This window comes from Bos javanicus, chromosome 4 (assembly GCF_032452875.1).
Source record: "Bos javanicus breed banteng chromosome 4, ARS-OSU_banteng_1.0, whole genome shotgun sequence".
In the NCBI taxonomy this organism is placed as follows: Eukaryota; Metazoa; Chordata; class Mammalia; order Artiodactyla; family Bovidae; genus Bos; species Bos javanicus.
In genome coordinates this window covers 51550660-51565780 of record NC_083871.1, presented here as the reverse complement: position 1 = coordinate 51565780, position 15121 = coordinate 51550660, and the positions used below count along the sequence as shown (strand labels likewise).

The 15121-nt window shown below is 39.2% G+C and overlaps 1 protein-coding gene across 2 annotated transcripts in view; it reads left to right on the top strand.

Moving 5' to 3' along the window:
- The window catches only part of CFTR (CF transmembrane conductance regulator), a 318734-nt gene that overhangs the window by 39365 nt on the left and 264248 nt on the right, over positions 1-15121 (top strand). For both annotated transcript variants that reach the window (XR_009735898.1, XM_061414023.1), the window contains exons 2-3: positions 146-256; positions 6620-6728. Coding sequence is in view for 1 of the 2 variants with exons in the window: in XM_061414023.1 (XP_061270007.1) it covers positions 146-256; positions 6620-6728 (220 nt within the window). In the remaining variant the exon portion in view is untranslated. The remainder of the gene's footprint in view (positions 1-145; positions 257-6619; positions 6729-15121) is intronic.

The window sequence follows — 15121 nt, the reverse complement described above, 5'->3', positions numbered from 1 at the left end:
TATTCATAGAAGATGCCTTACTTTATTCTCATATTTATGTGCGGCTCTTTTCCACATGCTAGAAAATTTGAAACTTTATCTGATTTCAAGTCTACATTGGAGATCAAGTTAACAGTTATATCTGTTTCTCCTCTCTTTATTTTAGCTGGACCAGACCAATTTTGAAGAAAGGATACAGACAGCGCTTGGAATTGTCAGACATATACCATATCTCTTCTTCTGATTCTGCTGACAATCTATCTGAAAAATTGGAAAGGTATGTTCATGAACATTGTTTATTAGTTGAAGAGAGAAATTAATATTATTAGAGACTAGAGAACTACTATTGGAGGGCCTAATTCTTAAAATGGGGTATTTATAATAGGAACATCCTATTTTCTTGATGAAGTCTTGATCAATTAAGAATTAACCATAGAAGGGATGAAAGAAAACCATTTCCCTGGGAAAAGATCTTTTTTATTTTTTGAAAAATACATATTGGAATTCTGAGAAGCTATCTGTCACTTAAAGAACATTAAGTGGATTTTGTGAAGACCGAAACAACATCTTTATGAAGCAAGTTGTGTATATTTGCCTCTAGAATCTTAAATCGTGAATACAGATACGCATACTCAGAAATCTTAGGGTAAAGGCAGTTGGATGTCAAGAATATGTAGAAGTTTCATATTTTTGAGCACATGTTGAATGCCAGGTATGGTATCTCCTCTTAGCCTCTCTGGAAGGAAAGTATCATTATCTCTATCTTATAGAAGAGCAAATTGAGGCTCAGAGAGATAAATTTTCCAGCTAATAAATGGCTGAGCTCTGATTCAAACTTGGGTCCATACTCCCAGCTTCCCCAAAAACAGTGTTTCCCATTGTAAAGAAGTCTTCTTTTTAAAGAGTATTGGTTACAATCCTTTTGATTGCTAGTGACGGGAATCCAATCAAGTAGCTTAAGTAAATAAAAAGAGGAAATGTATTGACTCATGTAGTCTATCTGTGTAAAAGCTTAGGGACAGAACTGCCGTTAGGGACTCAGTGGAACCAGGAACTGGTTTTATTGTCTCAGATTGGCTTCCTCCATGCAGTGGTCCTCAGAACGCTTTTTTCATGTCTTTACAGACCACTGAGGAAAGAGTCTTTTTTCCAAAAGTGAAAAATCCCAGAAACTTTTGAGTCACATGCTTACTTCTTGGACCAACAACAATCTGTGAATGAGCTGGACAGAGTCTTGTGCCAGCAGTACAGGATCTGATACCAGATGAGGGGGAAAGGGAAAGGGAGTTGGCAAAAAAGAAAGAGAAGCAACTACTTTTTAACAGCACCAAAATAAAATAGTCGAGTAGACTTATAATTCGTTTACTTTATTTTCATTAAACTCATTGAATTTCTTTTGAAGTTTCAAGGCAAATAAGGTGTTTAGCCTTATTGTTTCTTGGTTTTATTCAAAGAATTAGGATAGTGAAAGTAGCAGATTCACATTTCCAAGATCAAGCACCAGCTTCTATTATTGAGCACTTAGTATATGTAAGTGCCATTAAGGCAGTATTACTTTTGTTTTTTGTTTTTGTTTGGTTCGTTCTGGTTATGATAAATAAACAGAATAAAGTCTGTCCCTTGGTAGATCCCCTATGGATACCAAACTTTATGGATGCTCAAGTCCCTTATACCAAATGTTATATTATATGCAAATAACCTACATATATTTACTTTCAGTTCAGTTCAGTTCAGTCACTCAGTTGTGTCTGACTCTTTGCAACCCCATGAATCACAGCACGCCAGGCCTCCCAGTCCATCACCAACTCCCGGAGTTCACTCAGACTCACGTCCATCGAGTCAGTGATGCCATCCAGCCATCTCATCCTCTGTCGTCCCCTTCTCCTCCTGCCCCCAATCCCTCCCAGCATCAGTCTTTTCCAATGAGTCAACTCTTCACATGAGGTGGCCAAAGTACTGGAGTTTCAGCTTTAGCATCATTCCCTCCAAAGAAATCCCAGGGCTGATCTTCAGAATGGACTGGTTGGATCTCCTTGCAGTCTCCCTTGGACTCTCAAGAGTCTTCTCCAACACCACAGTTCAAAAGCATCAATTCTTTGGTGCTCAGTCTTCTTCACAGTCCAACTCTCACATCCATACATGACCACAGGAAAAACCATAGCCTTGACCAGACGGACCTTTTTTGGCAAAGTAATGTCTCTCCTTTTGAATATTCTATCTAGGTTGGTCATAACTTTCCTTCCAAGGAGTAAGCATCTTTTAATTTCATGGCTGCAGTCACCATCTGCAGTGATTTTGGAGCCCAAAAAAGAAAGTCTGACATTGTTTCCACTGTTTCCCCGTCTATTTCCCATGAAGTGATGGGACTGGATGCCATGATCTTCGTTTTCTGAATGTTGAGCTTTAAGCCAACTTTTTCACTCTCTACTTTCACTTTCATCAAGAAGCTTTTTAGTTCCTCTTCACCTTCTGCCATAAGGGTGGTGTCATCTGCATATCTGAGGTTATTGATATTTCTCCTGGCAATCTTGATTCCAGCTTGTGCTTCTTCCAGCCCAGCGTTTCTCATGATGTACTCTGCATATAAGTTAAATAAGCAGGGTGACAATATACAGCCTTGATGAACTCCTTTTCCTATTTGGAACCAGTCTGTTGTTCCATGTCCAGTTCTAACTGTTGCTTCCTGACCTGCATACACATTTCTCAAGAGGCAGATCAGGTGGTCTGGTATTCTCATCTCTTTCAGAATTTTCCACAGTTTATTGTGATCCACAAAGTCAAAGGCTTTGGCATAGTCAATGAAGCAGAAATAGATGTTTTTCTGGAACTCTCTTGCTTTTTCCATGATCCAGGGGATGTTGGCAATTTGGTCTCTGGTTCCTCTGCCTTTTCTAAAACCAGTTTGAACATCAGGAAGTTCATGGTTCACGTATTGCTGAAGTCTGGCTTGGAGAATTTTGAGCATTACTTTACTAGCATGTGAGATGAGTGCAATTATGTGGTAGTTTGAGCTTTCTTTGGCATTGCCTTTCTTTGAGATTGGAATGAAAGCTGACCTTTTCCAGTCCTGTGGCCACTGCTGAGTTTTCCAAATGTGCTGGCATATTGAGTGCAGCACTTTCACAGCATCATCTTTCAGGATTTGAAATAGCTCAACTGGAATTCTGTCACCTCCACTAGCTTTGTTCGTAGTGATGCTTTCTAAGGCCCACTTGACTTCACATTCCAGAATGTCTGGCTCTAGATGAGTGATCACACCATCATGATTATCTCTCTAGATTACTTATAATGCCTAATAAAATGTGAATTTTATGTAATAGTTGCCAGCACATGAAAAATTCAAGTTTTGCTCTTTGAAACTTTTTGAAAAATTTTTTTTGGTGAATATTTTCCTTCCCCCGTTGGTTGAATCTACAGATGTGGAACCTGAAGACATGTAGGGCCATGATAGTAGGTGCTTAGTAAATATTTGTTGAATGAATAAATCATGATTGAATGTGAAATGGCTGACATTATGCAAAAACCTGTAACACTGCTGCAGGGATAAAATATATAAACATAATACATTGTAGTTTTATCAGCAAGTTCCAAATAATCTAGTAGATAGTGAATATCTAAGTTCTAAATGGATGCTGAACAAAAGATTAATCACAGTAGGACTAGGCTACTCAAAACCTGTTTACTCCAGGTTTATTTTTATCTGTGGCTGAATAGAGGACATATACCTGAATTTGTAGTATTATCTGGTCTAACATTTTTTTCTCCTCAGTTTTCATTGTCTTCATATCAAATGTACCCACTTTTTTCCAATTCAACAGCTGTGTGCCAGCATAAGTCCATAAACCCTATTAATATTTTTGTCTTTGGGGGGTATTTCTTCTTTCTTCTCTTATGTATTTTTTTTTAAATAAAAGTTGTTACTTAGAGTTTATTCAAACATTTTGGAAGAGTAACATACGCTTATGGTACTTTGTAACTCTCAGTTCAGTTCAGTCAGTCAGTCATGTCCGACTCTTTGCGACCCCATGAACCGCAGCACACCAGGCCTCCCTGTCCATCATCAACTGCCAGAGTTTACCCAAACTCATGTCCATTGAGTCGGTGATGCCATCCAGCCATCTCATCCTCTGTCGTCCCCTTCTCCTCCTGCCTTCAATCTTTCCCAGCATCAGGGTCTTTTCAAATGAGTCAGCTCTTCGCATCAGGTGGCCAAAATATTGCATTTTCAACTTCAACATCAGTCCTTCCAATGAATACCCAGGACTGATTTCCTTTAGGTTGGACTGGTTGGATCTGGCATTCCAAAGGACTCTCAAGAGTCTTCTCTAACACCACAGTTCAAAAGCATCAATTCTTCTGCGCTCAGCTTTCTTTATAGTCCAACTCTCACATCCAATCATGACTACTGGAAAACCATAGCCTTGACTAGATGGACCTTTGTTAACAAAGTAATGTCTCTGCTTTTTAATATGCTGTCTGCTGCTGCTACTAGGTCGCTTCAGTTGTGTCCAACTCTGCTGTCTAGGTTGGTCATAACTTTCCTTCCAAGGAGTAAGTGTCTTAATTTCATGACTGCAGTCACCATCTACAGTGATTTTGGAGCCCCCAAAATAAAGTCAGTCACTGTTTCCACTACACCCTTGGAAAGTGACCCTGCCTCATATTTCGAAAACTGATCTGTGACAAAGGCCCTCAGGCAGTTACCCTGCAGTTGAAGTACATTGGTCCATCTGGCTCAGCTTGTGACCTTGGATTTGAACTCTGTGTAACTCTCCTGTGTGCAAACCACACATCCATTTCATGAGTATAACTCAGCTAGGTACTTGCTAAGTATAAAATTTCTTCCCTTGTGATTCAGCTCTTGGTGTTCAGAATGCTTACTGGGTCTAACACAGCATCTACCCTCACTGCCAATTCCTTCACATTCCAGTAGTACAAGTCCCATCCACTAAAAAAAATTCTGCAACTTTGTTTTCCCCCTCAGATCACTACCCCATTCTTTTTTTTTTTTTTAATTTTTTTCATTCTTAATATTCTCTGCTCTCCTGGTTTCTCCACTTCTCCTCCTTTCCTTTACATCCCAGCTCCCTGACTATAATTTTTGTGTTTACCATGTTATTAAAATGATGTTGACCATGTTCACCAGAGGTCTCTTAATATGAAATATAATGACATCTTCCTACCATGACTTCAGGGTTGACCACTTCTTCCTACCTTGAAATCGTTTCTTTGGTTTATGTACCACCTGTCTTCCTGGTTTTCTCATCCGACTCATTCTTCCGTTGAAAGAGGCAGATTCTGCCTCCATATTTTGCTTCTTACCCTGTTGTGAATCACTGCATGACATGGAAGGGAGGCAAGTACTGTGTGTGAGTAAGGAGTGGAAAGAGTGTGAGCAGATAGATGGATGGCATAGGGGTTAGGCATGATAGATAGTAAGCTTCTCAGGAAAGCGAGTGTCCATGTACAATGCCCATGATTGCCAAATCTGCCTTCATATCTCAGATGTGTGAGCTTCCTTTGGAATAACTTAGAACACCTCTAATAAAGGTAGATGGATAGTAATGAGAATTTGTTGTTCAGTTGCATCTGACTCTTTTGCATCCCCATGGATTGTAACCCACCAGGCTCCTCTGTCCATGGGATTTCCCAGGCAAGAATACTGGAGTGAATTGCCATTTCCTTCCCCAGGGGTTATTCGCAACCCAGGGATTGAACTCGAGTCTCCAACTTTGGCAGGCAGGTTCTCTACCATTGAGCTAGTAGAGAAAGCCAGTGATGAGAATAGCTGTTGAAAAAATGCAGAATCTTTATATAGTTCTTTCCTGTGAAATTTCTCATCTCTGTACAGTATAAAAAGGAAGATGAAGGGTAACATTTAGGGATATATTTTAACCACTTGGAAAGAAGAAGGTTTTTATTAACAGAAAGTAATGGCAAAACCTTAAATATAATCAGGTTATGGATGTATAGTATTTAAAGAAAAAGCAACATTTATTTAATACCAACCATTTTTCATACTTTTAAATTTCTGTTCTACCAGAAAATACAGAATTTGATTATATCCCAATTTTCCAAAGACTTTTATATGAAAGTGACATTTGATGATATTTGTTCCATACTCCTACATTTAAAAACAAAATCCAAATAATAAGTTTTTCTAATGTTAAATCACAGAAAAATCCACCTGACTTTTAACCTTGTTTTTGGTTTTACAGCAAAATTTTGTACAATCCACTACAGTTACAAATAGATAAAGAATAAGATGTAAAGGAAAAAATTAAGTATTTATTTTTCACCTTGTTCCAAGCATGGTTATGTGTATTCATAAGAGTTGTATTTTATTTATCCAACTCTCACATTCATTGATTTTTAGAATCCCAGAACATTTCTTTAGCATATATAATGTGGACTTGTCATGAAGTCAACTCCTTGAAAATTAGTGTATGGTGGAGCATTGAATTCAGCCAAATATCTGCCTGAGAAAGTGTTGGAAGCTCCTCCACAAGTTTTTGTCTCTCTGGTCACTTGGGTTAATCTCCATGGATGTACTTGTGTGAATAAAACTATGTTAAGGGAAATAGAGAATTCAAATATTTGCACATGCAACTTACTGGTCCCACTTTTTATTCTTTTGCAGAGAATGGGACAGAGAACTGGCTTCAAAGAAAAATCCCAAACTCATAAATGCCCTTCGACGATGCTTTTTCTGGAGATTTATGTTCTATGGAATCATATTATATTTAGGGGTAAGGCTTTTATTTGTAAACTCACTGTAGTTAAAATAATTACATTCATTTTTAAGATTGTAAAAGGAATAGGGTAATCTGGGACACAGGAAAAAGGACTAATCTAACTCCAAATACAAAGAAACCACTAAAACTTTAGTGGAGACAAGTAAAAAGTGCTTTGGAACTAAGAGATACTGGAACACAGGTGGCGTATTATAATTTAAAATGGGTTCAGTAGAATAAATCTTTAAAAAAATCATTTCTGTTATCACAAATCACATTATTGTACTGGAATATAAGATTGCGGGTGATTTTATTTTCCTATATTCTACATAAGAAGGTCAGGAGACAGTATCAGGAGAATTAGGTAAAATTCAGCTAATTTCATACATAAGTATTTGTAATATTTTGAAATCATATCTGCATGCTGAATTGTTTTAAATAGCAAAAATTAAAAATACAGCAGTGAAGTACTCCTGCAGTATGTTTTCTCAATCTTCTGTGTCACCTGCATTGTGAAGAGATCTCCATGTGTGAGGACTCCAGGCTTTATGGTGCTCAAGTGCAGTCTATGTTCCCCAGCTGCTGTCAAATGTGACTCTAATCTATTACTTTTTACATCACCAGAGCATCATTTTGTATCCTTGATTGTAACCTGTAAAAGTGATGGCAAGTTGAAAACTTACTGTACAATATTTACTTTGGGAGGTTAGGTACCAACTGGATGGATTTGTGTTGCAATTATATTGGTCTTTATGTCTCTGGAAGTGAGGAGTGCATTAGTGCTCCCCAAGAGGTGCCCAGCAAGTTGCATTGCTTTAAGAACTTGTGCTTAATGCATACCAAATAAGTATGTTTCCACATTTGTTTTGACAAGGATGATCACATGTTTTATAATCCTCTTGATGACCTCATGGAAGACATTCTTCTGCCTTTTGAAATTATCTGTTTATCTATCTGTATGGAAATGTGCAGTAGTTTGGGGGTGATGCTATTTTATTTGTAAATATGAATAAGGCAGCTGAGGAATTCATTATCTTTTAAGATATTTTTGAGGTGATTTTTCTTAATGTGAGCACCCAGACTTTGGGAAACAGTTTTATCTATTTAAAAAAATGTGTTGATTGCCTTGCTGACTACAAACTCTGCCTTTGAATCAGAGTATTAAAAGTACAATTCTCTCTGGCCATAACATATAATGGTCATCCTTGGATCAAAGTGACTACTTTAGATAATTGTTATGCCATTACTAAGGCCGTGGTGAAACTCATTTTTCTTCATGTTCTCCATCACATGCTGCTTCCATTGATTAACATAAACACAACTGAGTAGAAGCTGGGAGAAAGGCTGAATTATTAAGTCCTTTTTATGCTCTGCCTGACTTGTGAGATAGTTTGTTCCTCTAGATTCCACCAGGATAGAAGTTTCATGTGAACAAAAGCCCTCATCTAAACATGGAAATTTAGATGATGCATGAACATATTTATAAAATTTATGTTTGGTCTGATATACACAGATCAAAATATAGTTTAATATTTATTGAGTATCTTAGCTATTCCAGGTTCAGCATTAAGCCCTTTATAAAGATTATTTTGTTTAATTCTCCTAGTAATGCTATGAAGCAGGCATTAGTGTCTCCAACAGAAAGGAAAATTGAGATGCAGGAAATTAACTTTTCCAAAGTTATGCATATGGCAAATTTGGTGATAGCCAGGTCTCTTTGGTTCCAAAGCCTGTGACCCTTCCATTAGATCAGATTATAATTGCTCTATCACTATATAATGATTGTATGTCAGTACTAAATAGAATGGTGGCTGTAGTAATCAGTCTTGGGCCTGCTGATCTACTCTGCATCTTCTCAGGAGATACAGGTTAAAAGTTTGAAGGTTGAGGATTCTTCTAGGGTCACCTCAGGGACAAATCTGAAGAAAATTCAGATTTTGGTGGCAGGACAGGGGAACCAACTGGAATGTTTCCGCTTATACTTGGAAAGGAATTGTGTGAAATCCACCCAAGAGCCAGAAGTGCTAAGGGTCAAAGATACAGAAAAAATTAAGTAGTAGAAGAATGAAGTGAATGTGGAGAAAGACTAGCTTGTTCTTAAATGTCTCAAGCCTAAAAATATCCCAGCAAAAGGAATCTTAAAGCCTTTGTAGGTGTATTAATTAACTACCCAGAGGTGGGAGTGAGGAGTGATGGATGCTCCTGAGCTAAGCCGGGCCCAAAGCCCCTGGTCTGGAACTGACAGCACGTTTAAAGGGCAAAGTTGATTTCCATCAGCGCAACTTCTGCTGATAACCAGCAGAATATGGGTGAGGAAAAGGACTGATGGGGAAAGCAATTGACATGTGTATGGTGGGAAGGCAGGGAGAGAATATTTATTGGCACAGGTGTGCTGAGGCTGTGGGTTTCTCAGGCTTGTCACAGAGTAAAGCCTTCATGGCCTCACTGTGCAGTTTTAAGCAGTGAAAATGTTGAAAACTGTTAAGTCTTTAAGAATTTATATGGTGGTCATTAAGATGATTGTAGCTTCTCAGGGCATCTGATCTCTCTACTCCATTCTTTTTATCGGTTACAGGAAGAAAAGAAGGAGAGAAAAATTCACTATTCTAATAAGACCTCTCTCCTTTTAAACAACTTGTACCAAATGCCTTGGTATTTATTGTATTCTTTCTGGGTGTTTCTTCTTTCCTCTGTGTGTGTCATTCTGGTAATTTTTGTTTCATTAAATGAGCAGGGATTCTCGAACCTGCTATAACATTACTCTTGGTAAAAGATGGACATACTTTCAAGATGTCCTGTGTGTTCTTAGTCCCTCTAAACCAGAATAATTATGGTGTAAAGAAGGTTTGATTGGTTTCAGGACTGATAGAAAAAGTACTATAAAATTTGCTGTTGACTGTGAAAGGTTAAGAAAAAAAAGGAAATGCCATCAGGAAAGAGTTTGTCTCTCTGCAATAGTGATGTAATTTTAAGTCATATTAGCTATGGCCTCTCCTCATTAACTATGTACTTGTTTTTTTGTTTTTTTTTTTCTTTTCTGCATTTGACTCAGCAGCCAGATACAAAATTGCCTTTAACATCTAAGACTCTGAGCATAGTAGAGAAACTCACTGTTGAAAAATTATGTGAGTCAATTAAGGACAGTTAGAGGGAGTCAAGGGAAGGGAGTTCTATAAGCAGATTACTTAGAGAATATGGTTATCATGATACTTTTATTATGATAAGAAATTTACAAGTGCGTGCTCAAATATATTTTTGACTCCTAGGCAGCTCTGGGCATATTTCCATCATCAAATTGAGATACACATCAGTAAAACTTGGGTCAAACTACTTTTATTATTTAAATTTCTTAAGCCCCAGAAGTTTAAGGGGCATAAAGATGTCTTGGGACTTGTGGTGCTAGAGTTGTCAAGTCCCATAGTCTGTCTTGCCAAAGAAGATCTTTGTCGTCATGTTTGGACAAAGACATTGGGTAGGTGTTTGAGTTCAGGCATACTGCTAATGAAGAGAGTGTTTGGGGAAATTCTACACATGAGTAGTCTCTGGTGTAGGCACTTTGACTTACTTATGTCCCTTTTCATTGTTGCTGTTGTTGTCACTAAGTTATGACTCTGACTCTTTGCAACCACATGGACTGCAGCACGCCAGGCTTCCCTGTCCTTCACTATATCCCTGAGTTTGCTCAAACTAATGTCCATTGAGTTGGTGATGCTATCTAACCATCTCATCCTCTGCCACTTTCTTATCCTTTTGCCTTCAATCTTTCCCAGCATCAGGGTTTTTTCCACTGAGTCAGCTTTTTGCATCAGGTGGCCAAAGCATTGGAACTTCATCATCAGTCTTTCCAATGAATATTCAGGGTTGATTTCTTTTAGAATTGACTGGTTTGATCTCCTTGCAGTTCAAGGGACTCTCAAAAGTCTTCTCCAGCACCACAGTATGAAAGCATAAGTTCTTTAGTTCTAAACCTTCTTTATGATTCAATTCTCTCATCTTTACATAACTACCATATGGAAAAACCATAGCTTTGACTATACAGACCTTTATTGACAAGGTGATACCTCTGTTTTTTAATACGCTATCTAGGTTTGTCATGCCTTTCCTTCCAAGGAGCAAGTGTCTGAATTTCATGCTTATAGTCACCATCCGAAGTGATTTTGGGGCCCAAGAAACTAAAATCTGTCACTGCTTCCACTTTTTCCCCTTCTATTTGCCATGAAGTGTTGGGACCAGATGCCATGATCTTAGGTTTTTGAATGTTGAGTTTCAAGCCAGCGTTTTCACTCTTCTCTTTCAGTCTCATCACAAGGCTCTTTAATTCCTCTTCACTTTCTGCCATTAGAGTGATATTATCTGCATATCTGAGGTTGATATTTCTCCCAAAAATCCTGACTGCAGCTTGTGAATCATCCAGCCTGGCATTTCACATGATGTACTCTGCATGTACAGCCTTGATGTACTGCTTTGCCAGTTTGGAACCAGTCTATTGTTCCATATCCAGTTCTAATTGTTGCGTCTTGACCTGCGTACAAGTTTGTATGTTGCTTCTTGACCTGCATAAAGGTAAGGTGGTCTAGTACTCCCGTCTCTTTAAGAATTTTCCAGAGTTTGTTGTGCTTGTAAGGCTTTAGTGTAGTCAATAAAGCAGAAGTAGATTTTTTTTTTTTTTCTGGAATTCCCTTGCTTTCTCTATGATCCAGGGAATGTTTGCAATTTCATTTCTGGTTGCTCTGCCTTTTCTAAACCCAGCTTGTACATTTGGAAGTTCTTGGTTTCCATACTGCTGTAGCCTGGCTTGAAGAGCTTTAAGCATAACTTTTACTAGCATGTCCCTTTAACCTAAGGTCAGCTGAAAGTGAAAGTCAAAAAGAAAGTGAGGTTGCTCAGTTGTGTCCAACTCTTTGTGACCCCATGGACTGTAGCCTACCATTGCTCCTCTATCCATGGGACTTTCCAGGCAAGAATACTGGAGTGGGTTGCCATTTTCTTCTCCAGAGGATCAAACCCAGGTCTCCCACATTGTAGGCAGATGCTTTATCATCTGAGCCACCAGGGAAGTGGGCTTCCCTGGTGGCTCAGATGGTAAAGGTCAGCTACCTCCAGCAAATCTAGATGACTGTCATGGAGGACTCTTTTCAGCTTCCTTTCCCATCCCCTCTATCTAACTTCTTCTCTTACCCCATTGGGGTCTTGAATGCTATACTGCCTACACTCACCCTGTATCCTGAATATTTCCGTCCTCTACTAGAACCCCCATTCCTAAGACATGGCTATACTTACTTGTGCAGCCCATAGTGTACTATCCAGTTCCTGTGACAAGGTTTGGAAAATTATATGGTTTAGATTTCTTTGAAACAGGTTATTTTTACTTTAGTGTAACCAGTCTGACCCTACATAAAGTGGTTTATTTGGTCTGAGATGGACTCTGGAATAAAATTCCCCCAGTGATTCTGATTGAGGTAGACTGGCATGAACATTTTCACTGAATGCATCTGACTTTCGTTAGAATCTAAGGTGAGGATATAGGGGGTGGGGTGGTACTTTTGGAACTTTTTAGTTGAATTTTTTAAAATGATGATATCAAAAATTTTTAAACATAGAAATAATTATTAGCTCCCTTAATGACAGAAGGACAATGTTTCTCAAACTTTTATATACATACTAGGCAGCGGCTCCTCCCACCTGGCTAAAATATAGAAGTTTCTGAGTTGAACCTAAGATTCTTCATCTCTAAAAGAAAGGGCTTCCCTGATGGCTCAGACAGTAAAGCCGTCTGCCTGCAATGTGGGAGACCCAGGTTCAATCCCTGGGTTGGGAAGATCCCCTGGAGAAGGAAATGGCAACCCACTCCAGTACTCCTGCCTGGAAAATTCCATGGACTGAGGCGCCTGGTAGGCTACAGTCCATGGGGTCGCAAAGAGTCACACACGACTGAGCGACTTCACTTCACTTCACAAGAAAGTAACACAATAATATAAATCAACTATATGCCAATAAAAATTAAAAAAAGAAAAAAGCTCCCAGGTGAAGATGCTCTTTTCCTAGCACTATACTTTGAGTAGCAGGGACTTGCAGGGTCATAGAAGAAGAGAAAGGCTAGTTAGAAGTTACAGTTGTGAGAAAAGAACTAGGTGGACTTATCATGGCCAAGGAGTCCCTGAATGAAAGGGACAGGAATCCCACTGAGATTAAGTGTGGCTAAGCGTTTATTTCTTGAAGAGATCTCTAGTCTTTCCCATTCTGTTGTTTTCCTTTATTTCTTTGTATTGATCCCTGAGGAAGGCTTTCTTATCTTTTCTTCCTATTCTTTGGAACTCTGCATTCAGATGCTTATATCTTTCCTTTTCTCCTTTGCTTTTCGCTTCTCTTCTTTACACAGCTATTTGTAAGGCCTCCCCAGACAGCCATTTTGCTTTTTTGCATATCTTTTCCATGGGGATGGTCTTGATCCCTGTCTCCTGTACAATGTCACGAACCTGTCCATAGTTCATCAGGCACTCTATCTACCACATCTAGGCCCTTAAATCTATTTCTCACTTCCACTGTATAATCATAAGGGATTTGATTTAGGTCATACCTGAAAGGTCTAGTGGTTTTCCCTGCTTTCTTCAATTTAAGTCTGAATTTGGCAATAAGGAGTTCATGATCTGAGCCACAGTCAGCTCCTGGTCTTGTTTTTGTTGACTGTATAGAGCTTCTCCATCTTTGGCTGCAAAGAACATAATCAATCTGATTTTGGTGTTGACCATCTGGTGATGTCCATGTGTAGAGTCTTCTCTTGTATTGTTGGAAGAGGGTGTTTGCTATGACCAGTGCATTTTCTTGGGAAAACTCTATTAGTCTTTGCCCTGCTTCATTCCATATTCCAAGGCCAAATTCGCCTGTTACCCCAGGTGTTTCTTGACTTACTGCTTCTGCATTCCAGTCCCCTATAATGAAAAGGACATCTTTTTTGGGTGTTAGTTCTAAAAGGTCTTGTAGGTCTTCATAGAACCGTTCAACTTCAGCTTCTTCAGTGTTTCTGGTTGGGGCATAGACTTGGATTACTGTGATATTGAATGGTTTGCCTTGGAAACAAACAGGAATATTTCTGCTTTATTGACTGTGCCAAAGCCTTTGACTGTGTGGATCACAATCAACTGTGGAAAATTCTGAAAGAGATGGGAATACCAGACCACCTGACCTGCCTCTTGAGAAATTTGTATGCAGGTCAGGAAGCAACAGTTAGAACTGGACATGGAACAACAGACTGGTTCCAAATAGGAAAAGGAGTATGTCAAGGGTGTATATTGTCACCCTGTTTATTTAACTTCTATGCAGAGTACATCATGAGATGCTGGGCTGGAAGAAACACAAGCTGGAATCAAGATTGCTGGGAGAAATATCAATAACCTCAGATATGCAGATGACACCACCCTGATGGCAGAAAATGAAAAGGAACTAAAAAGCCTCTTGATGAAAGTGAAAGAGGAGAGTGAATAAGTTGGCTTAAAACTCAACATTCAGAAAATGAAGATCATCACTTCATGGGAAATAGATGGGGAAACAGCTGGAAATAGTGTCAGACTTTTATTTTTGGGGGCTTCAAAATCACTGCAGATGGTGACTGCAGCCATGAAATTAAAAGACGCTTACTCCTTGGAAGGAAAGTTATGACCAACCTAGATAGCATATTGAAAAGCAGAGAGATGACTTTGCCAACAAAGGTCCATCTAGTCAAGGCTATGGTTTTTCCAGTGGTCATGTACGGATGTGAGAGTTGGACTGTGAAGAAGGCTGAGTGCTGAAGAATTGATGCTTTTGAACTGTGGTGTTGGAGAAGACTCTTGAGAGTCCCTTGGACTGCAAGGAGATCCAACCAGTCCATTCTGAAGGAGATCAGCCCTGGGATTTCTTTGGAAGGACTGATGCTGAGGCTGAAACTCCAGTACTTTGGCCACCTCATGTGAAGAGTTGACTCATTGGAAAAGACTCTGATGCTGGGAGGGATTGGGGGCAGGAGGAGAAGGTGACGACAGAGGATGAGATGGCTGGATGGCATCACTGACTCGATGGACGTGAGTCTGAGTGAACTCCGGGAGTTTGTGGTGGACAGGGAGGCCTGGCGTGCTGCCATTCATGGGGTCGCAAAGAGTCGGACACGACTGAGTGACTGAACTGAACTGAACTGAACTGAAGGGTTTATTTCAATGTCCCAATGTTAACTATTAACTTTCTGTGTCTTACTCTGGCACTCTCTCTCAAGACTCTGTTGGAGAGTAGATGACAGTGTGCATGGAGAGGGCAAAGGTGTAGCTAGGAGGTACTCTCAAGATTGCATGGAGAGATGATCCAATCTCTTTCTGTTAAAAACAATATTATGTGGGTTGGTTAGGCTTTTACAGTACTATTGAACACAAAGTTGCTGC